The 24,860-nt window shown below is 32.6% G+C and overlaps 4 protein-coding genes across 6 annotated transcripts in view; 2 read left to right on the top strand and 2 right to left on the bottom strand.

Annotated features, from left to right (window-relative positions):
* LOC106651585 (alpha-(1,6)-fucosyltransferase) overlaps window positions 1-8,383 on the bottom strand; it is a 37,612-nt gene extending 29,229 nt beyond the window's left edge. The window contains exon 1 of the mRNA XM_014370149.2: window positions 7,831-8,383. The gene's annotated coding sequence lies outside the window, so the exon portion shown is untranslated. The remainder of the gene's footprint in view (window positions 1-7,830) is intronic.
* A 71-nt stretch (window positions 8,384-8,454) lies between these two features.
* LOC106651588 (BRISC and BRCA1-A complex member 1-like) lies at window positions 8,455-9,458 on the top strand. The gene has a single exon (XM_014370151.2). The coding sequence runs from the start codon at window positions 8,599-8,601 to the stop codon at window positions 9,274-9,276; it is 678 nt and encodes a 225-aa protein (XP_014225637.1). The 5' UTR covers window positions 8,455-8,598; the 3' UTR covers window positions 9,277-9,458.
* A 1,252-nt stretch (window positions 9,459-10,710) lies between these two features.
* Window positions 10,711-14,746, top strand: LOC106651587 (glutamate-rich WD repeat-containing protein 1). Its single transcript, XM_014370150.2, has 4 exons — window positions 10,711-10,957; window positions 11,258-11,690; window positions 12,273-12,662; window positions 12,795-14,746. Exons 2-4 carry the CDS (start codon window positions 11,284-11,286, stop codon window positions 13,273-13,275), a joined length of 1,278 nt encoding a protein of 425 aa, XP_014225636.1. The 5' UTR covers window positions 10,711-10,957; window positions 11,258-11,283; the 3' UTR covers window positions 13,276-14,746.
* Window positions 14,747-15,027: 281 nt separating this feature from the next.
* On the bottom strand, window positions 15,028-24,832 carry LOC106651583 (transmembrane protein 184B). 3 transcript variants are annotated; one of them, XM_014370145.2, is made up of 6 exons: window positions 24,339-24,832; window positions 23,308-23,460; window positions 22,541-23,185; window positions 21,808-22,049; window positions 21,656-21,740; window positions 15,028-17,371 (listed from the first exon to the last, which is right to left on the bottom strand). In XM_014370145.2, the coding sequence occupies exons 2-6, from the start codon at window positions 23,447-23,449 to the stop codon at window positions 17,184-17,186; spliced, it is 1,302 nt and encodes a 433-aa protein (XP_014225631.1). In that variant the 5' UTR covers window positions 23,450-23,460; window positions 24,339-24,832; the 3' UTR covers window positions 15,028-17,183. The 3 variants fall into 3 exon arrangements, with proteins under 3 accessions (XP_014225631.1, XP_014225632.1, XP_014225633.1); XM_014370146.2 differs by lacking the exon at window positions 24,339-24,832 and adding an exon at window positions 23,841-24,104; XM_014370147.2 differs by lacking the exon at window positions 15,028-17,371 and adding an exon at window positions 19,666-20,721 and having other exon boundaries at window positions 24,339-24,817.
* Between the last annotated feature and the right edge of the window lie 28 nt (window positions 24,833-24,860).

The following is a 24,860-nucleotide window of genomic DNA, read 5'->3' as shown; positions in this document are numbered from 1 at the left end:
GCCGGCATTCGCTAGCGAGCTCTTGCGCTGAGCACAACTCCTGGCTATCTCCAGAGAAGTGCGACACTCTACCTAGAGTCACCAAGATCCAAGCGAAGTGTTCTCTCCGGATCTCCGGAGTTTACACAACTCTCTGGCCTTCAGAGTTTCTACAACTCGACGCGTTCGAGTTGTCAAGGTTGAATTGGCTGGATAGGGACGAAGTTTTAATTAAGAATTAACTTTGTCTCTCCACAAAACAACCTCTTTTCATTTCTTGCTCCCTTCCAAGCCTCCTCATCGACTTCTACGATTCGAAGCTTCGTCAGTGACCCTTAGGTGGCGTCGCGCCGGTACCCTCAAGCGACGTGCGCCCGCCAGCGCTTAAGTATCGGTCACTTCGAGCCTCGGTTAATTCAATTTCGGTCGAACAGCAAGTGTAGCCTGGACCTTCCGGCCACACTAAGCAACGGGGCCAACCCGGATCCGCCGGATCCACCCGGATTAAAGTCTGATGCTAGCCGACTTCCGAGTTACAGAGTATAAACTCTAAAACTCTTTTGGCTACTGGCCTTTCGGGGCTACCGTTCGAAAGCCATCAGACTTTTATTAAAGTCTGATGCTGGCCGACTTCTCGAGTTACAGAGTGTAAACTCTGAAACTCTTTCGGCTACTAGCTTTTCAGGGCTATCGTTCGAAAGTCATCAACTTTTGTTTAAGTCCGATGCTTGCCGTCTTATCGATCTCTCCCCACCCCTAGGGCAAACGGGTATATAAGACGGCAAAATGACGAGCCACGCTCACTCTCGATTTCACTTCGAAGAACACGTCTGGACCTTTCGACAGTTTGACTCTCAGCCATCGTGGATCGTTCGAACGAACCACCGATCGACGGTCCTTCTCAGGACCTCCGTTTCATCTTTGATTCGGACTCCGCTAGTGACGACGAAAGATATCTCCGCTTCTGCGCGGAGAGACCAGCTAACGAACCTTTGCCTCTTGAGTGCCTACGTTCGGTAGTTGTGATCCCACCGGGCAGCGGACTTAATTGTCGCAACGACGAGGAACGTGCTTGCCTCCGACATCCAACTCGGCCCGAACTCTCCGTGCCGCCAGCACGCGCTCCTCGAGCCGAGTCGCCAGGCTTAAGACAACCCATAGCCCTTCGACCACGAGGCCGTTCGTTGTCTCCGTACCTACGCGAGAATCCACCGATTCTGCTCCACTTGCATCGAACGGTCAAACTCCGTCTAGGACCATCAGTACCTCCACGCCCTCGGCCGCGAGTCCGAATACCACCAAGGTCGCCTGACGTCCCGGCCAAACGCCACTTCGGGCTGGCTTTTCTGCCGGAATCGGCGAACTCATCGCCTCATCGTCCGTCGGCTATCTCTCGCCTAAGACCGCCGGTGATTCCTCGATCTACACTCAGATCGTCAACTCCGCCCGCCTCGCCTGACGAGCCCGCCAGTCGACCGCCAATCAAAGGTCCGAGAACTCACTCAGTCAACCGCCAAAAGAGGAATCATAAGAGAGCGATAGTCCGGAGACAAAAAAAGCTGAACAGTAGTAACAGTACTACAGAAGAAAACAAACGGTCCTTTTCATGACCACGAAAAGCCAAGGGGACATCATCGTTGTCGCCTTAACAATTTCAGCGTAATGAAATTATACTTTTAGGCTTTATACTAAGTTTATGGCGCGGACTCAAGTTTCTTTACTATCAGCCTAACTTTACAGAATGACCACTATGCCTAGTGTTTCTCACACTATATTTTATATTTCTAAAATCAGAGCTTTATTGCAGTCTAATGGAATCTTTGGATCGTAGCGAAATAAATATCTCCCGAGCATGTGTGCTACAGTAAATCATTACATTACGCGGAAGTACTTTAATTACCTTTTATTATTTTTATGATCATACTCGCATGTGACACCTTGACGAATTGAAGTTGTTTATCTTCTAGCTTCTTACGAAAGTTCTAGAATTGTGCACGGTATATCGATTTGGCTTTTGCACGAGCTCATGTTTTGATTTTGAGTTAATCTCTCTTTAAAACGTATTGACTTGCGGGTTCGAGCGATAGTATTTGAAAGTATTCAGGTTATTTTTGATTATTGAGCGCTCGGGCTTATTATCCATTTTAGTAGTTTTCATCATTCATTCAATCATTTCGGATTTCATTTTCATTAATCGCTAAGGTGCATCCTTACGATACGTTCCTTGCTTCTCTTTTCATCAGGACGTTCCATAATTTTTTCATACCCCTCCCTTTGGCCTGTTCATTTTATCAAAATAAAATACATAGCGAGATTGCCGATAGGATCTGTGCATATTATACACGTGTACAAAGTTAAGCGTGAGCCAAGGAATTCCATCTCCTCTGTAGGATTAGCAGACGATATACTGCAGAGAAAGAAATTTTGGATTGTTTTTGTCTCAAGATGTCACATTACGCTGCAAAGTGACGGATTATTATCAATCCTCATTCTCGGTTGAATCTAATCTCACTAGGGAGCGTTTTGCTCCCATGACAAGCGCGCGCTTTTCTCTTGTGAGATAATTTCGATACCACCGCATCGGTATTGTAATTGTCCACACACCTAATATCGTCAAGCAACCAATTTTGAGAGAAGTTTTGAAAGCAGTGAAGATGCATGCATTTTTTCGAAAGTTCAATACTCCAGAACATATCGTAGACGCATTCTTAACTAAGTACGAAATAATAATCCAATATCTACCAATTTTTAATACAGTTTTTGGATTTGTATTATTCATATAAAGTTCGGACGCATTAAGATTTAGATCAGTTTTTCTGAAATGTATTTTAAAAAATAAATTACTCAGTGATAGCTATTTCAAACGTACAAACAAAATTTGGTTCAATAAGGACAGTTCAACTGACTGAAAATGAAATTTCAAACATTGAATTCTAGAGACCAGACCAGTTTGCTGTGTCACAAACATAAATAATTCTCAAAAGTAATATCTAGTGTTGAAGAAAGAAGTTGACAATTTTTCTTTGTTTATTTAACAATTTTAAAGTACAGTTCAATACGAATAGAGTTTAACTGTCGGAGAATGAAACTGATCTTGTCACTATGAATTAAATTTTTGAAATGTCATTTTCAGACATTTTAAGTGTTCTTATATGGAATTAAATGTTGTCTTTACGTTTCAAATAGTTAAATACACGAAGAAAAGTTGTCAACCTATTTCTTTCACTAGATACTACTTTTGACCTCTTTCCATTGCATTTTTTGAAACATCAAAATTTTGATCATTCACTGAAATGCAGCTTTTTCCGTGAGCCTTTGCCAACAATATTGGAGGATCGACTATTTCTCGACGATCGACTTAGTCAAGGCACATCAACAGATACCTGTCAACCCGGATGGCTTCTGCAAGACTGACATAACCACACCTTTCGGACTGTACAAATTTCCCTTAGTGACATTCGGATTGAAGAACGCTGGCCAAACGTTTCAACGTTTCAACGTTTCATCGACGAGGTGACTCAAGGTTAACCCTTGTGTTATGTTTACATAGACGATATTTTGATGTACTCAAGATGACAAGAGAAGCACCGCCGATACTTCGAGATTTTATTCAAGCGTCTTCATGAATACGTCCTCGTTATTAATCTCGACAAGTGTACATTCGGCCAGCCGGAAGTTCAACTTTTGGGTTATCTGGTGTCAGCTGCTGGTGTTCACCCACCTGAAGATCGAATTTAAGCTATGCTCGACTACTCTACCGAAAACAGCTCCGACGTTTTCTTGGCATGTTCGACTTTTATCGTCGTTTCGTCACGCATGCATCCGAGTTGAAAGAGCCCATATACGACGCTCTTAGCAAGCCGCTCATCAAGGGGTCACAGCCTGTAATATAGACGCCGGACTTGGAAAAAGCTTTCTTTCGTTGCAGAGACAGCATCGCAACTGCGACACGGCTCTCTCACCTCCGTCTCGGCGCACCATTGTTTTTTTTCACCAATGCATCCGGAACAGCTGTCGGCGCGTCTTTGAATCAGTGGATCGACAACGCTTGGCACCTTTTAGCATTTTTCTCGAAGAAATTATCTCCAAAAGAAGCTAGTTGGCCAGCCTATTACCGCGAGCTTAGAGGTTTATACATTCAAGATTTATACGGATCACAAGCCCTTGATCCACGCATTCACGCTGAAGAAGGAGAAGTTGCCACCGATTCAGTTGAATCAACTGTTGTTCATTTCGCAGTTTTCACGGAAATTTTTTGGAAATCTTAATGCTTCTTTCACAGTATGATGTATTATTAAAAGATCATATCAATGAATGTATTGAAAAAAGTAAACATAATGAAGCATTGAAGCAAAAAGAATACCTTGAAGAAGGCAAATTGAAGGACAGACAAGGCCCAAAAGGTCGAGGTAATTTCGTGACTCTTTGCTCGAAACCCACTATTAATAACATTGTGGAGATTTTTGGTGCTAAAATAAAAGCTGTAATAACAAAAGAAGTTGAAGATGCAGGAATGTATTCGATTCAAATTGATACTACACAAGACATTGCAAGTCAAGATCAGTGCATTATAGTTATCAGATACGTGTATAATGATCAAGTTTACGAGAGACTTCTCGCTGTAATTCGATCTCATTCTGGAACTGGCGTGTCATTACAAAATTTATTAATGAAAGTTTTACAAGCTACTGGTATAAAAATTGAAAATTGCATTGGGAGTTCAACAGATGGAGCTGCAAATATGCAAGGACAGTATGATGGATTCAGTGCATGGTTATCCAAAAAATCTCCAAAGTTAGTACATGTTTGGTGCTATGCACACATACTGAATCTTATTCTCATAGATACAACTAGTTCTGTAATTCAATGTGCTTCTCTTTTTAGTTTGTTGAATGATATTGCAGCGTTTTTTAAGCGTTCATATTTGCGAATGGATAAATGGAAGAATGCAAATAAAGATCCACGCTTTAAAAAAATTAATCTTATAGGGAAAACTCGATGGTGGGCTAAGCTAATGCTTTAAATAAAGTCATTGGATCTGTAGAAAATAAAGAATCTTCTCTATACATAAATAGTATATGCGTATTAAATGACATGGAAATCGACGAGCGACCGAACCCCGATGAAAAAGTTAGAGCTAAAATGTACAAAGAAAATTTGTTGAAATACGAAACAATTTTAACAGCTTTTATTTTTCTACACATTTATGAAGAAACGACACCACTTTCAAAATATCTGCAGACAAGTGGTTTTGATATTTTGAAAGCGTACCATTTTATTAAAGATGCAACGAAAGCTCTTGATAGATTGAGGAATAACTTTTTAGAGGTAAAAAAAAAGCTGACGAATTTGTGAATTGGTGTTTGGTAGAACTTGAAAATAAAGATATTGATGTTGAAATTGAGTCCGAACTTGTTAAAAAAAGAATTCGGAAGATAAAAAAGATGTCAAGAGAACAAGACACGGTCATTCAGGGTCCTTTAAAATCGTTTGAAGTAAACATATTCAACAAGATAGTCGATGCAGCAACTACAAGTTTGAAGACACGATTTAATTTTGAAAACAATGCTCTTTACGCTGATTTAGCTTACTTCGATCCTAAAGCTTTTTCAAACATTAATCTTCAAGGAGTAAGCTCTTCCGCTTTCAAAGAGTTAAGCAAAAATTTATTGAAATTTGATAAAAATGCAACCATGGAAAATTTACGTACAGAATTAAAGCATTTTTCACGAAATTGGGAAACAATAAAAAAGTCAAATTTAGAATTATATCAGTGTAGAACTGTCGAACAATATCAAAATGATGAATTAGATAATGCAAATATCTGCGAAATAAAGGGAAAAACCTGCAAAAATTGCCTGGTTTGATGCTACAGGCTTCTTAGCAGGTATAACATGCTCACTGGCACCTACAGTGCAATTAGCTTTTAAGTACATGCTAACTCTTTCCTATACGCAAGTAGCTTGCGAAAGAAGTTTTTCAATTCTTGAATTGATTAAGAACAGATTAAGATCCAATTTGACGCAAGACCATTGAGAATCTTTCATGCTTATGTCAGTGGAAAAAGAAATATTGGAAAATTTAGACCTTGAAGATATAATCGACGAAGTGGCATTCAAAAGCAAATTATTAAAATCTATTTTAATATAGTATATTTTGCACCTAGGGAGTGAAAAACTGGAAAGTCTCAGAGCACGTGTAATTTATCATCCGAGGCGAAGCCGAGGTTGATAATCACGTGCTCCGAGACTTTCTTTTTTCGCTACATAGGTGGAAATACAATTTTTTGTGAATCCCCCAGCCTAAAGTAACATTTTGGTTTTGCTCAGCGGGAGTAAAATGTTACTTTAGGTTGGGGTAGCACAAAAATATAATTTTTTTAGCAGTTTTTAAAAAAAAGTATAAAAATTATGTTTTTCCGTATTCATTTCATTTCTATGTGTATTATTATATATAGTTATAATTTTCAAAGTTTCATTTGTTTAATCATTTTTATAAGGTACGGTAAAAATCTATTGGCACCGATTCTGTTTTGAATTCCCAGTTGAAAATTTTTGCTCAGTCCGACCCTTGTAAAAACGGCTATTTTTGGACCTTCGAGGAGCCCAAAATTGGGCCCTAAGGCCCCTAGAGGGCTAAAAATTTTTCTGAAGGCTATTTTCACATACCAAATAACATACTAAATTTTGGGGCAGATCCGAGAACCCCCCGCACAAAAGTTGTACATATGTAAAAAAACTGCTCATATATATATTGAGATAATCATTGAAAAACTTTGATAAAATTAATATCATTTTAGTCAGCTCTGAACTAGGCTTTTGAAGATTATTAGCAATTCATTTTAATGAAATTGAATGAATTATAAAGCTTAAAATAGATGAATAAGGGAAAAAAAGGGTTAAATCAACAGAATTTATTAGAAAAAAAATGATATTTTGTACATTTAATGATATAAAATGTTTACTTAATATAATTGTAACAAACTGATCTATAAACTAATCCCTCATAATATATGATTCTTAAATTGATGTCCATTTATCGAGTTAAAACATATTTTTTTACAAAGTTTAACCTTCTGAAAATATATTTAAATAGTTATCATGAAATATGTGTTTCTATTAAATAAAACACTTTTAACTATTGATAAACCCAAAATTTTAGAATCAAATTTTTTTCAAGTAACTCTAATTTAAATTTTATTACTCATAATTTAAGTAAAGAATGTTGTCAAGTAATATTGATGTACTTTGAAGAATTATTGGATAATCGCCTGCTGTATTTAGAAAAGTATGTATTGTACCTTGTCAGCTGATAACCGTATATACATAGACAAAATAAAATATGACTCAAGCATATAACAGCTTCTACAAAATACCTTATTATTTAAAAAAGTGTGCCTACAACTAAAATTGTCTATAATAATTTAAATTTAAATCTGAGATGAAATGATAAACGCATTACTCTTGTTAATTAAAACATTTATATCTTAAACTTGTTCAAATGTTAACAAATTTACAAGTCTCTAATCATAAGAATATTAAATTTGTGGAATATATTCATAGAAAAAAATAATGATTAAATTCATGAACCAAAAATTTATACCTAGAGTTCCAGAATTTATTCAACAATATTTACTGATTGTTTGGTTCAATTGAATTAAATTAACTAGAAGGAAATCAACAAATTTGTAAAATACCCTTTATATCTCAAGCTATAAATAATGATATACTCAATCATTTTTAGAAACATGCTTAAACTTATTTTTATAAAAATATGTTTTCTAAAGCTAAAAATTTCAAGTATATATGTGATATAGAATAAATTTAAGAATTTTGAAAGTATAGTACTTACTTCATAAATATAATGTGTTTAATTTATTTCATTTCATAATTGACCATTTCCATAAAATCAATACCAACAATATTAAGATTATTTCAAAGGATTATAAATGTTAAATGTCAAGGTTTTTCATTCAAAGCAATGGTAGTTGTTTGAGTACTGATTACGAATATAACTCCCAAAAGGACACAAATGATCAGCTGGTTAGTCACTTCACAATACTTGTAATGTTTTCCTTAACACCGGCAAATTTGATTTCGTACGAAATCATACGCGAAAAATTAACGTAGATAAAAACACCATGAAGGATGGTGAAGAAAGGAGTGAAATAAAAAGGTCTGCATAAAGCGCGCTATTTTACGAATAAATTGGCACTAATAGTTCATCATTGACCATCATTATGAAAGCAAGCAACAATAACTTTCAAGTTTATGTTGTTTTATACAAATTGCGTCCTTATGAAAACTAGTTCACCTGCTAGATACTCATGCAGGTGTTTTTTTTTTATTTAATTTTACATCTTTTATGCAAAAATCTGAGAAAATTTTGGCCTCTGTTGTTTTTGTCTGCCCGTCTGCTGGCCACGTCGATTTGATTCGTAGCTATACCACTAGAGTAACCAGGGCTTTTTCCCTTTCAAAGTGACTACTTTAAATTTCGTGGTTAATTCATAATCCGGTATATTATCAGTGTTGTTTATATTTTAATAAACAAAACCGGAGAAGTAAAACTTTAGTTCAATATTTTATTTGTAATATTAATAAAACATTGATCATCATCATGAACACAAACAATTTTATTCAAGAAGGAAGTATTGATGCTTCTAGTGAAAAAATAATTTTTGTAATCGACCTTGTTTGCGAATTTGGAAGTGATGAAATTGTTAAATCTCATGTTTTGTACATGATCAAGCGAGCGATTGAAATATTTGTTCATATTAAATTGGATATCAATGCAAATCATAAATTTGCATTTATAACAATAGATTCCAATGGAGCAAAGTGGATTTGTAATTTTTCATCAGACTCAAAAATTTTAATGAATGCCTTGGAAGATGTTGAACAAATAAATGAAACAGAACCTGTACAGTATTTTGAAGTGGATAGTATATTTAATGTATTATCAAAGCAATTGAATTTACATGAGATGTTGACTAATAATGCAGTGCGATTAATACTACTGTACAGCAGATCATTTACATTACCCAAAATCAATACTGCTAATCTACAAAAAATGATTAAATATCAACATTTTTTTATAGATATTTTATATATTCATGATCCTGAACTATCCAATAGCAAATGCAAAGAAATTCATGCTCAATTATCCAAATTAATTACTAATAGTAATTCATATAATATGAAATCATCATATGATCCTGTTGATATACATAACTTTATGTCAAAACTACTGTCACATCCTTTACAGAGAATCTGTGGTTTCGATAAAATGATTTGATAGAAGTATGTTTTGATCAAATTGTTTATACTTTTACTACCATTAGTGAAAATATTTACACGCAGTAAAAATATTATTTTGTTCTAATTTATAATAAAATTATTCTAAAATCAATACATTTGTTAAGTATCTATATTTTAGTGTAATACAAAAAATAGGAAATTGATTTTTCCAAATTGTCAAAGTGGTTATCATTAAAATGTTTGATTTATTAGCTATTCATTAAAATTTAGCCTTATGAAATAATGTTTTACAAATTACAAAATTTTTAAAGTTATAAATATTCAATCAAATTATATTAATGTAATATATTTATATTTATAATGTAAATCTTTGAGATAATAGTGACATTTTTGAATAAAAATATGGTTCTATAAATAAATAAATGTTTTATAAATAAATTGTAAATTCTTTTAACTATTATAAAACATGAGTAGCTAATGTTATCGATTATCGCAATGAATAGTTCAATGTAACAACTACAAATGAACTATTAGACTAATTTCAATGTGAAATAAGTTCTTACATTAGCTCAAAACTTTAACTTTCACAAAATTTGTTATTCTATCTTACGTAAAATCTTATAGGTACGATTATTCACAGTAAAAGTTCTTAAGTAAATTATTATGCAAGAAATGGACTTAAAAACTCTAATTATGTTAGTAATTTATTCCATAAGAATTTACGTTAGAAATTACATGAGCTAGTTCATGTGAAGCCTTAAGCATGATTTTAAGGAAGAAAAATGAAAAGTATGAAATAAAAATATTATTTCTTGCAAGCAGATAATGTATTAATATATTTCTAAGCTAGAATAATTAGCTAGAAAAAAATGATTTTTTTTCGATTTTTTCTCAAGAGAAGGTCTTACGTAAAACTTGACGTAATTTTTTTTGTAAAAACTTTTTGCGACGTTTTGAGCTTTTGAGCCAGCGTTCCTTATCCGACTACGCTAGTTGTAAAAGACCAGAAGTGAAACGTAAGTCTTTTTTCTTGGTTGAATTTTTCTCTTAAAATTTTATTTAACTTTATTTTTTAATTAAATTATTTACTTGCTTAAATTTTGATTTTTTCGGGTGATATTGTTGGAGTTTCACTTCAAATTTCAGCTGTTCTTAAACAGCAGTTTATTAATATTCAATTCATCACTTTTTTTTGCAGTTGAAAACCTCGCGCCTTTAAGTATCAAAAAGCTTTGTCTCAAACATTGGCCAGTTCAGGCACGGAATAATCGTATAAATCCCCTGAACGTAATTACAAAGTTTCAAGATGATTGATTGATTATTCATTCAGAAAAGTGAGGACAAAATAATTCGGTACTGAATACCAACTGAGAGGGTATGCCTGGCCCTTAATATTATTAACAGTGAATAATTATATTAATTTTCGATGTTGACATTACTCGTCCGTATACGCTATCACAGAACATACAATGCGCAACCCAAAATTCTACGTAGGTTGTAGAATCACCCTAACTGTCGCTGGACGACTGAGGCGCTGATGACATCGATGTCCGCAGCACATGTGCTAAGGTTATTAAGTAGAAACCGGTATTGAATGTACGGATCAGTAATATTTATATTGCTTAAACTTCTTTTTACCAGTGAAAAATAGTTTACAGCAATAGTACCTTAGCTGTGAACATATAACTGAAGTAAAATATACTACTAAAACACTTGAGGTATGTAATAAAATTTAATTTAAGTATATAATAATATTACAGTACTAATTAATATTCTATTTCTAGAAATTAAATTTTATTATTAGTGGCTTTTAATTTTTAATGATAAAACAATTTACAATTGTTCAAAGTATAAATTTACTATTCAGTATTATTTTTATCAGTACATTCTTAGTTATTCAATGTGCATTTTCTAGTTAATACTGTTAGCTTTAATTTAAAATCAAAAGTATAAAATTTGTGTACCTTGAATATATTTTTTACTTTCATGTGTTCATTTTTTTCTCGACTAATTTTCAGGGTTACCTATTTCAAACACATTTACAATGAGTGAAGAAGTTGAAATGATGGAAGATGACCCTAACTGTGAAAGTTCAGGTGATTTATCTGGAAATAATGAGACAGGAAAATTAGTTATGGATGAATCTGCATATCGCTTATACCATCAAGCTCGAACAGGAGCCCCATGCTTAAGTTTTGATATAATCCAAGACGATCTTGGAAATAACAGAGAAGTTGATCCATTTACCATGTACATAGTGTCTGGTACACAGGCACCGAAAACTCATGTAAATAATTTACTCCTAATAAAAATGTCGAATCTACATGGAATAAAACAAAAACATGATTCTAGTGATGATGAATCTAGTGATGATGAATCTGAACAAGACACAAATGTTCCCATTATGTCTTCGATAGCATTAAAACACAAGGGATGTGTCAATCGTATAAGGTAAGATCAATGATTAATCATATCAATGATTAATATCAATGATTAATCATATCAATGATTAATCATAAAATTTGATTTTGATTAATCATGTTCTTCTCACTCTATTTTTGGAAATATTTTCTCGAATTACAATAAAATATATACTGGTTACATGGTTACATTGCTGCTTTCAACGCAGAAAAGTATTTCCTTAAATTCAGAGGTCTAAGTCGTACATAAGTCCTAATATGTTTTAATATGTAAATTAAATACCTTTTTCTCTCTTAAAGAGATACATTTTGTGCTGGAAAGTCAATATCAACCATAAACGTTTGTAAAACTAAATTTGAACTTAGCATGCTATCTTGAAGAATAAATTTAAAATAAAAATTACCAAAACTTGAGCCTTTGAAAACAATTTTTCATAAATCTACTGTAGTTTAAACTTGTATTTTCATTTTTCAATCTTATCTTTTATGAAGCAGCTACAAAAACAAGATAAAACATTGAATTTTCTATCTGCTTCAACATTGATATCTTTAAGACTCTTAAAAAATAAAAAAAGTTTACTTGATATTTGTTAAACATGACTTTTTTCTGCAGATCTAAACGCTTTGGTGATAAAACACTTGCTGCAAGTTGGAGTGAGCTTGGACGTGTTCATTTATGGGATCTGAGTAAAGAATTAAAAGCTATTGATGATGAATCACCCGTTTCTGATGAACAAAATGAACATAGAACTTTAGAAACACCAGGAAAACCAATTTTCTCATTTAAAGGTCATCCTAGTGAAGGATATGCTCTAGATTGGTCAAATGTTGAACAAGGTTATTTAGCTTCTGGAGATTGTAAAGGAAATATACATGTATGGAATTGCAAAGAAACATGGTCAGTCAGTTCAATTCCTTTTACTTCACATTCCACCAGTGTTGAAGACATTCAGTGGTCTCCAAATGAAAAAAATGTATTTGCATCTTGTTCAGTTGACAAAAGGTATACTTTTATTAATTAAGAATTTTTTAATCATACATATATACATATATTTTTAGGTAAACATATTTAAGAACATTAAATTCTTAAAAAAATCATGTTTATTTAATTATTAATTCATTTCTTATTTTTTAGCATAAAAATTTGGGACATAAGAGCTCAACCACACTCTGCATGCATGTTGACAGCTTCTGAAGCTCATTCATCAGACATAAATGTTATATCGTGGAATAAAATAGAATCACAATATCTCCTATCTGGTGGTGATGATGGATTGGTTAAGTTGTGGGATTTGAGACAGTTTGCATCTAGTAAATTACAACCTCTAGCAACCTTTACACATCATTCTCAACCCATTACAACGCTTGAATGGCATCCTCACGAAGCAACAGTTTTTGCATCAGGAGCTGCTGATGATCAGATAGTTCAATGGGATTTGTCGATAGAAGTTGATGAGACAAAAGATGAAATGATTGAAGATTTACCGCCACAGTTGCTTTTTATTCATCAAGGACAGTCTGACATTAAAGAGTTACATTGGCACCCACAATGTACGGGCATTATCATTTCAACAGCACTTACTGGTATCAATGTCTTCAGGACTATTAGTGCTTAATTAATAACAATTAGTGTAAAGCGTAATCAGCAAGCTGAATAAAAATATAAGTATATTTCAAATGAACATGCCTGCTACTTTCATTTTCTATGTACTACCCAAGTGACCCAAATGGCTATAATCATCTTATGTTATTTTGAAACCCTTCATTAACATCAATTTTATGATTACTAAAATAATAAAAGTATGTAAAGAATATGAAAATTTAAGGAGGGATCTACTTTTACTGAACAGGTTTCGAAGATATCTCTAAAATTACTGATAAAATATTCGTGAAATTTTTCATGCACTGCGTGGATGCACGTGCGGGAGCAAGATGTTGTTTTGAGATGCAATTTAAAAAAGGAAATAAGAATCAAAATAGTTGAAAAATTTTTTTATCGTAAAATATATTCATACTAAACACCTGGTTGACAAAAAAACCTACCCAAATTCTGAAATCTCAATCACATCCTAAGTAATATAATTAGGATTTCAAAGTATCATAATATAGCATCTTGTACTCCGCAATAAGATTATCGCGTTAACACTTATTATTGAAATTTCGTCAATTTTGATCGTATCGACACGAATTTGTTTTGAGTTTTCTTGAAAATTTTTCCTAGTTTAAAGTCATATAGGATATTTTTATTATGTTTGAGTCAATCCTAAGTGATCAGTCGCCCTTAAGCGTAACGCCAAAAATGACGAAAAAAATCGATTGTTTAAAAGTGTTCCTGGACTACAGTCATTCGTTTATCCAAATCAAACATACACCATCACAAAGTACTCTTTTCGACGAGTAATTTAAAAAAAAAAATTCTTCACGATTTTTTACGTCCTATAGGCCGTTTTGAAGGTATTACCATACAGTACGTAAAATGTCTCGACTTTCTGAAATCGTGTATGCCTGAATGTTTGAATTGATTGAGATAGGATGGAGTCAGAGCGATGTTAGCTAAACAAAAAGTGATATTTAGGAGCATAGTACATATTTAACAATACCAACAAATAGGAGCTATATACCTCCACGTATACACTGTAGCTTTTAAAAATTGACAGAATTTCAATCAAAATTGTTGATGCAATAATTTTGTTACGGAGTGTATTTTCTTGGAACATTTTGGTACAGAAGAGAAATTGAATACTAGTTTGCAATTTTACCGTAGGTATCGACTATATTTATTCAAATCATAAATTTTCGGATACCATAAAATATCACAAACAACCAATTTGTATTCTCAGACATAATTTTTCGATCGTCATATAGCATCTAAATGTAAAATCCTATATTACTCTTAAAGTTCTTTTAGCTTAAATTATGTATATACACATATATAGTTCTTTTTTTTTTAGTGTCGACTTATTAACGCAGAGAATATACGCAAGCATGTATTTTTAATGGTACATCAAAGTCATCTTTTTTTTATACAATTAAACCCCTTTTCACAATTTTTTTCCATTTAATAATTTCCTCAAAAGCTTCGTAAGTATTTTTTTTTGTTAATTTCAGTAAGTAGCAACGATTTGAAGAAAAATTTGTTCACAGGCATTTTAAATAAAAATATACTAAAAAATTCCGACCATTTTCAATGTGTTCAAACGCAATTTTCAAGATTGGCATTTATATGTAACTTTTTAGAAAAATACCAATATGAAAATAAATTATGTCGAAAAGAGTTTTTTAAATAAACCATGCAAGTGGTTTTGTATCCTCTTGAATGCTTACAATTAAAAAAAAACGATTACAATGATTAAATCAATAACAGTATGCACAGCAATGATTTTTTTTATTTTCATAACATTCACTCAGAATATATAATATATATAATATAATGTAATATACTAACGTTAAGGAACACATAAACAACGTCATAAGCCTTTTTCTCATTTTAAATTTACAAGGATTCAATTAATATAGTTGGCCAGTGAAACTCACTTAACTCACTTCATATTTTTATCTATAAAATGCATACCTTGACCAAAATTTTCGTTTAGTTTTTCTATAGGCATCTTTGAAAAATCATAAAATCTGTCTCTATTTTTGAAATATCTTTGTAACAATCGCGTCGACTTTTAATTTTTAAGAATGTGATCAGAAACGATATCTAGTTTTTAAAAAAAATTTTACGTAAATTCACGAGCTTTTCATAAAAGTCCGCGTCAAAATCATCATGCCTGAAAAGCTCGTTCTTGAGAACTTAAATTTTGATTTTTATTGAAATTATCGTTGTTGATTTATGTTACTTTTCCAAAGAATGACCACCCAAAATTTGACCGGTATTGGAAACATTTAAGTTTACTGGCCAACTACCTCGAGCAATCGTTGAATTTGTAGAAGTTTAGATTTTCGACGTACTTAAGGTTTTGTGCTTATCAATTTCTTAAAAATTAGCGGACAGTTGCAGTAACTTTAGGCTTATTTTTTACTTGTAAAATTTAAAATATTGAATAACATGTTAAATATGTTAAAAAATCATCCGTTTAATTTTTTTTTCTGAAACTATTGATGGTTTTACATGAAATATTATTATTGAGATTTACAATTGATTCGTGTCATTTTTTCCTCTTTTCAAGTACTTCATTAAAAAACATAAAAAGTTCAAGCCGTCGATTTTCATATCACTCTTAGAACGAGTAACATAAAAACCGTGGACGAAGAAACAGTTAGTAATTTTTAAAAAATAAATCTTTATTTGATGGATCAATATAGATTATGTAACAATATTTTTTTTTTTGTAAATTAATAATATGTAATCAAGTGTAGATCTTAGTGAGAAAGATAAACAAATGTCGTGTCTTATATTTTTTAACATCACTGGGAAGTGGGAACATTGGTCTTTTCATTTATTTTCTTTCAATATTATGATTTATGACGATAGTACTTACAAGGAGAGAAAACTCAACAACTCTTGTTTCTTCTGAGGTTCTAGCTATTGCACTAGAAATTATGTTTTTTTATCCAATGCTTCGCAACCACAAACGAACGAAAAATGATAATCATCATATATGTTACAAGTAAAAAAATAGATTTAATATTAGCATCATTCTTGTCTACGTATTTTTTTCGGGACAGTATAAAAAAGGCCCATCCCTGATTAATCTTCGTATCAAAATCTTATTCGTCGAAGCATATTTTTTTATCTGTGCACAGATGAAAATATTAACAAGTTTCATCTCAATGTATACATATATACATGTAACATTTTCATCTTACACAGCTATGATAGCTGAAATTTATTCAAGCAATTTCATAGGGTGACTGTACCGATAACTAGTCACATAAAACATACTGATTTAAAATCACAGGCCATTTTTTCATATAATAGCTTGAACAATAAAATTTGTCACATTCACAAAAAAATTTTAAATTACTTTTAAATTTATTTGGAATTGTACAACTTTATAAAAATAATTTTCATCGTGGTTAATTCAAATTAGAAACTAGCCGGTAATGAATTGTGACAAAAATCCAATGAAACAAATATCTATTCACTTTCCACTTCAAGATACGTTTATTGTACCATTTTAGAAATACTTTATAGAACAAAAAAGAGAAGAATTACAAGGAAACCTTCTCCCCCCCAGATGAATGATGCTTGACAAAATTCTTCTGGATACTATAGTACTCGATAATGAACCTCCATGTACTTATTTTAATCTAATAGGTCTTAGGGATCATTTTATAAATAATTTCTTTTTTATTTGAAAATCTTTACTATGCATGGAGTGTTAATAGGTCAGAAGTTCTCCTTGTAAATAAGTAATAATTATCAACTTATAATTTCAATAATTTAAAAGATTATTTATGATCAAATTTTAGATGTGGCCGGGTATTGAAGCAGTCATCCTATATACGGTAATATGATCAATTGCGCATGTTTACCAGCTCAATTCTTTGGTTTTATATCATTGTTATTTTTTTAACTCTACTGAAATTCGTCGTCACTGCTCAAGAGCATCGTCTTCTCGTTGTAATTCTGCGATATGGTCGGGACTGGCTTTTGTTGTGCATTTTGATGTGTACGCCTTTGGGGCGGTGGAACAGGCATGTTTTGCGGGTCATCGGGATCGTAGCTTGAAACTCTCATGCCTCGTTGGTTTTTCGTACTACCTCCTAGATTTGGAATTTTTCATTTAGCTTATGAGAGTTTTTTTTAATAATTTCGAGTATGTCTTTTTTTTCATGAAAATTACTTACCCGGCTATATACCATGTATTTATGAAATAAGGGAATACCAAAATCAGGGTAATTACCATGATGATTTTCATAAATATTTTTTAGGAATTTCAAAAAAAAATTTCTAAAAATGTTGATTGGATTTTTTCAATTTTTTACATTCGCTGCTTTTAAGAAAAACTGTACAAAAAGTTTTAATAAAATTATTTAATTATTTCATTTCCGCCTAAATTTCAGTATTCCCTCAATCATATTAGGGCGAGTATTATGCGATTTAATCAGATAAAAGTCAAAATTCTCATAATGAGGAAAAAATCATAAACCTCAGGAAAATTGTATCGGAATCTACTCTTGAAAATAATAGAAAAATCGCATATTTAATCGCACCTTTTGATAATCGATCGAGACTCGAAACAGGCAATTAACATGCATAGTATAATGGCATTCCCAATCACATTTAGTCAATTTACGTGTGTATACTAATGAAACGAAATTTATTTTTTATTTTTGTTCCGATTTTAATTGTATCCGCTGTAAAAAAGAACATCTTCCCAAATCTGCTTACTGCATGTCAACATGACACAATCTTAAACTAGCACAAATAAACAAAACTGAGGTCATTTTTCCAATATTGTTGTATTCTTCTCGATTCCACAGAAAATTTTCAAATTTTCAGAACCAGTTACATATGTCAACGAGATATGCAAAATATCACCTCCGTGTACATCGAATTTTCGAACTAGAATTTTTTTCATTGCTCGGGTCATCAAAAGACTTATATTTTCAAGGCTAATTCCGGATGGTTGGGAAAATTCGTTTTATTTATTTTTGTTCAAACGTAGTTATTTAGTAGCAATTTGTCTTTCTTATCAAATTGAAGTCTTAGAATCAATAATTGCTTGTATTTTACGTGTCATCAAACAAAAAAAAGTTTTCAGGCATATTTATTTTCAAATCTCTAATATATTTCTGGGAAAGAACCACAAATAAGTGATTTCATCAGTAACGCGATCAAATCATTTTGAAGCTCAGGACTCGTTCAAGGCTTGATAAAAAAAGTTCTAACACTTGTACGTTTTTCGATTATAAAAATTTTTCTCTCTTTGCACATCACGATCACGCCCAAAATGTATCTACTAAGAATATATTTTTAAACCGACAAGCAGTTTCAGAATTTGTGTAAAATCAAAAATTTGTTTGTTCCATGAGATGCAAAGAACGTAGAATATTAAGTCAACATTAATTTTTGTTATTTTTTCTCTTATGCCTATGCTCAGTAAAAAATTCTAAATTCAAGTCATGAAATATGCACTTACTGGCGGAATTTTACCGTACAAGTAAATCCCGTGAAATTTAACAATTTTAACCCAATCACCCAGCGTGAATGGATCATGTTAATATTGCATGTGACTCTTTTCGTCATGCATGTAAGCTAAAAAGTAAAATACCTTTAGATTTTTTTTTCATTTTCTTAGAACTGACAGACGAATTTTTCGTTAAATTAATTTAAAAAATTGGCACTGAAAATGATTTTTTCGCTATATCCGTTCTACGGTGAAAAAAATACCATAAAAAATTTATTCACAAAACCAGTTATACCTAAATGATTACATTTGGCAACCTATGACGTTACTGTCTGTAGGCCTTGATTTTTTAATGTCAAAAAATAAACTTTAAAAATTTATTGAAACCTCCAAATTTTACTTTTTATACTTTTACAAAAGAATAAACGTTCTTTCAAACTTTGATCTTTTGATTCCGTTGCATCCACAGTCTTAAACAATTTTTTGAAAAATAGACCACCCTTATATGTTTATATTATATATGCAAACTTTATTTATAAAAGTACCACCTCTTAATTATAATTATATAACATAGAAAAGAAATGAATGTAACGGTAACAGTATAAAAAACTCGATCTACAGAATGAAAAAGATGTTTCATCTTAAAAGAAGGTATTTAAAAAAAAAACTAAATTGATTAGCACGCAAGAAAATGCAAAAAGTAAATTTGAAAGTATTCAAAAGCAAAATGACTGATAGTTTCGAAAACATTGATCTACATCTTTCATTGAGGTCCTTACATATCATTACATGGTATGAACAGAAATATTTTTTACTCTACCTTGCATGCTATGCATTGGATATGAATACATTAATAATAAAAGATTATATGATTCAAAGAAATAAAAATAAATCATGTATTTAAAGGAACAAACGAAACAAAAAAGATTTTGGACTTTTTAAAACATTTATTTATATCAATATATCGTACACACGTTTTCGTTCCTTTCACTTTTTCTTAATTCTATATGAGAATATTAGATTTTTTATATTTGTATTCGAGTAATATAGTTTTCGAGTATGTGCTTAATGATACTATATATTGAGGTTTGTTTAGAGTAAATTATCTCTAATGCATTTTATATTTTTTTTAACATCAATGGTCAAACATTCGAAGGAATAATTGAATAATTTGTAAATGAAACAAAAATACTGATCGATTTTGAATTCGCGTCTTATTGGTTAATTAGAGTATTTATAGCAACTAAATTTATGAATAATACCTTAATGAGGCAAAATAAAAATTGGCCTATGTGAGCTTTGCCGAGTCACACAGCACTCTGTACACTTAAAATTTTTCTATGATTAAAATTAAATGCAAGGTGCGTACATTTGAAGTTATTTGTGTTTTACGATTCTTACAGAATTAGCTCTAGAGACATTCAAATAATTTCGAATTTAATTTGACGCGGATTCTCGAAACTTTCAAAACAACGTCGATCTTAGAAAGATTATAATGATTAACATAAAGTAACGTGTAAAATGTGGAATTAAAAACGTATAAAAACCTTTCCTAAAAAAGCAACGAAATAACGAATATATAATTATTATTAACTGTTTTAATCTTGTGTGAGTAATTATTTTTTACAATATATTTTTCAAAATCTGGATCAATTGCTATAAGTTATAATAGAGTCCAGTCAAAAAAATTGAAAAATATATAAATATATTTTATTTTAAGTACTTATACCCTGCATATAATGTCTCGAGTTCACGTGATTTTTTTACGAAATAAAACTAAAAAAATCAAGAAGTAGTATCGTAACCATCGCTGCGTATTCCTAGTCTTTTGTATAAAAAATTGAAGAAAAATGTCAACTCTATTATCGTTTCTTCTAACTCATAAAGATTGACCGGCCTTCATTAAATCTTTATCAACTCCGTTTTTGTAAATTTTACTTAATTTACTTCACAGCTTTTCGTACGGCATGTTGGTATTGACGTCTGAAAAATAAAATAAAAAGATCGCAGCTACTTAACGATTTTTGCTTCTTATATTTCGGTGTTTGTGGTTTTTCACATAATTTTTAAGTTAAAACTGACATAAGCATTACTTTCAGTTTGAAATTTATAGCTGCCTTGATTTTGATATAAATTAATTTGCGTTTAAAGCACAAAAATAGGTAAACGTTAAAAACAAAATCCAGACTCCAATCGATAACATATACACTGTGCCTGTGCAATTAATTGATCACGATGTATGTTTATTTAAAAGCTACTACTTTTTTTCTATGCAAATTATCTTTTAGTGACCTTTACCATCCCCAATTTTTTATTAATTGTCCAAAATAAAGTGAATAAGTAGTACATGAGTGTTGGAAGAAGGAAAAGAAACAAATGCGAATTGCGATTCATGCAAGCTGCAGTAAAAAAGCAATGGAAATTCATGCATACAAATAAACAGTAGGTGTAAAATATGTACTTTATGAATGGGAGACACAAAATATCGAATAAATTTTACACTGTTTTATATTATTGGAAGCTGTGAATAACCAGGACTTCTTTAACAAATGTATATTATTGCCCTAGATCTTTAATACCATTTTTCATCATTGCGTGCGGAAAGTGCCACTTTCTCGCTCGGCTAATGATCTTGAATAGTAGATTACGCAACGGGGACGGGAGATTGACAACCGCCCCAGTTGCGTACACTAATTTTCATTACAACGTGCGCGAAGTAGAACTTTGCGCATGCAGTGATGAAAATAGCTTATTTCCTTTCCGGGCCACAGGTATAAAAATAAACTAAACTTACAGCTTTCAATCGTGGTTTTGATATCAAATAGTGATTATCAATTAAAACGAGTGTAAAATATAATCAAAAATGGTCGTGTTACTAAAAAAAGCGAAAAATTATCTGAATCATCAAAAAACTTACCAGAACTGTATTGCGTGTACTGCTGATATTGAGGATGAAAATTGTGAATGGCATCAGTCATTATGTCCTTTGGATTCATGGTTTCCTACAAACATTCAAATGATGAAATCATTGTAATATTTATCATAGGCAAGCCCTTCTGAATAAATTACCTTGAGGCTACTGCTGATACTCTGCATAGTTACGCTGCGGCCACGCGAATCAGTTCTGCAACCAGCCGCGTAAATTTGATACGGGAAAGCGTAACGTAGCGCAACAGCGGCAAACAGCATCTCTATGCAGATTAGGAAATTTTGGTAACCAGCCGATACTGTACCAGCAGACGTAGATTGCCCGAGACTATTTATCACGGGCGAAATCACTTGGGCCTTTTCCAGTACTGCCAATAAAACTCCTGAAATATTTGAATCGGTAAGCTACGTAACACCAAAAATTTTCACGTTATTGTTTGTTTTCAATTTCCTGCGTAATAAGTGAGAAATTGCATTTATCGACGATAAGCGCTCTAATCAGAGAGATATGAATTTCCACGTACGTAAGGTGCTTTAAAGGAATTAAGATAAGATATTTTGCTTGATAGGCCTATGACCGACGAAAGGATACTTTTTCACCGCAACATTTATTTTAATTTTTTTCCCCAATTGCGACGTTTATGTATTTGGACGTACTTTGGAACATATTACCGGATGAACGTATTATCAAATAAAATTTTTTAGACTGAATTCACAGTAAGCTACAATTTGATTTCCGTATTTAGCCTTGATGCGTTACATAAAAATGGGCGTTAAAAGAGTTGAAAAAAATTTATTTGATAAGATAAAAATTTTGGCGAAAAATTTTTCGAACGATAAAGTCTATAAAATTATGAGTACAATTTTGACTTACCTTGCCAGAACGACAAGAAAATGACGCTTTTAACAGTGCAAAATTTGAGCACGGGATCGAACGGCGTCAAAAGATCTCTGGTGGCGAAATAAAATAGAAACAGTCCATAAAGCGCCAACGTGACGCTAATGTTGTAAATGCACGTTATGTATACGTAGCCACCATCAGGCGACCAATCACCGTCTCGATAGTGGCCAAAAGCTTGCAGGAATATGATTATAAACGCCATGAGTGGCTTGACAAAGCAAAACTGAAGTGTTGCTTGCTTGCAGAATCTCAGGAATCCAATGGTATATGTCTTGCCAGCTAGACAGTAGGTACCATAAATGCAGCTGGACCGAATGGGCTTTCCTCGTATTTCAGACATGATGTTTCCCTCACCACCAAGATACTCGTAGCATAATGAGAGGAAATTGTAAATAACAAAGGCTTCATAGCAGTCTCGTACAGTGAAGAAATATACATAATAACTCTCATTGTTGAAGAATAGCAGAGAAATCCAGGAGTAGGTAGCATAGATGGGCACTATAAAGAGGATACGTACTATCCAACGCTGCTCAGCAGCGTTAGTATACCACCTTAGATGCTGATAAATTTGTTGACAACTTATAAATAATGCTGCCCACACAAAGGCTCCTGCCAAACCTGTAAATATATTAATATATCAGATTGTTTCTCATTAGAAACTAAAAGTTTCAATAAAAATTTGCACACAAGATGTCATCGTATAATAATATCAAATTAACTGGTAGCTTAATTGTTTGTACCTTTTGCTGCCTGTGTTTGTAAAAATATTGGCGTTACTGGCTTTTCTGGATCTTCCATCATCATATTTGATATACTAGATATTGTGCTGGAATTTATAATTGAAGCAGTAGAAATTGCATCCACCCTTGCTTCACTATTCATCTTCACTCAATCTGCAAAAGAATCAGATTGTGATGTAATGAAATAAATTAAATAATAACATGTAAACACAATAATTATTCACGTTAACATGTTTTTCTTTGAAATAACGCATAACATCTTTTATTTAATATTTCATAGTTTTACTTCATAGTTATACTTTTTAAACAAGTTGAATTGGTAATAACAACAACAACAACAATGATTACTTCACCCTGACATCGAAGCAATGAAAAAATGTTTAAAAATTGCATTGAATTACGATGATACGGTATTACCCAATCTCCAATCACAAACGCTTCAAAAGCTCAAATAAATCTACATCGTCCTTGTAACATGCACGTTAATCAGATGACATGTACGTTCACTCGGATGAAAAATTCTTTTTACTTACATTAGCTTAAAAAAAAAATTCAATTGGATACATAGGCACGTTTTTCTATAATACGTCATTTCTCATAGTAAGATCCACCGTTTATTCGTATTGTTCGCGTCCACAATGGGATTATAACTGTTATTTGCCAGCGACTCAATGATAAAACTCACTCTGTGCTATCAATGCCGCGGAAACAACATTATTCATTTTTTCGAGAAATTTTTTAGTAGCAGCAACAAAAGAGAACGAGTACCATCTGTTGCCCTTTTCCATTATTACAGCTTTGCAGTGTATACATACATACATAACACCTCGGCACACAACGACGACGATAAAGAATCGATCTTGTCTCTCTCTCTCTCTCTCTCTCTCTCTCCTTTCTCTTGAATCTCGTGCACGTTAGTATAGGTATATAAAACACGCACACATATAGTAGCTATAGGTTCAGGTACGTACATGCATATACGCCAGTCACTCACACATAAAAAGAGCCACGGCAGGCTTCAGACAACTCACCTTTTATACTTTCTCGAGTTGTTCTGCTTGTTTTGATGAGCATAATGCAGGGAACATGTTATTTCACTTTCAACCTGAATCAATCACAGGCCCATATTGTGACTATGACTATATATTATATGAATGTTTTTAAGAAAACACTTCAAAAGAAACTAGCAATCGACGACGACGATGACTACGAAAGCAGACAGTCCCGTTGAGAAGTGCGACGAACGTGCGTCCGATGCACGATATGGCGATGAATCCAGAACTGACGTTTTATACTGGATTACTCGTTACGTGCGTAAGCTCGCTCGCCAGCAGCAGTGCCGGAGTTGCGTTGCGCGACACTTGTATTGGCAGCCGACACCACCAGTACGACTGACCACTCACCACACCACAGCAATCGCCACAGTTTTTACAACACTCTGTATGCGATCGGCGATCACACTGACGAGCACAGCCAAGAGCCGTCCTTGTTTATCGTGCAATTCACCCTACTCCGACGACTCGAGGATGAATCGTTTTCCTCGCTCAAAGTTC

Source organism: Trichogramma pretiosum, unplaced genomic scaffold (assembly GCF_000599845.2).
Source record: "Trichogramma pretiosum strain Unisexual culture from Peru unplaced genomic scaffold, Tpre_2.0 scaffold9, whole genome shotgun sequence".
In the NCBI taxonomy this organism is placed as follows: domain Eukaryota; kingdom Metazoa; phylum Arthropoda; class Insecta; order Hymenoptera; family Trichogrammatidae; genus Trichogramma; species Trichogramma pretiosum.
This window is presented reverse-complemented; position numbering and strand designations above follow the sequence as displayed.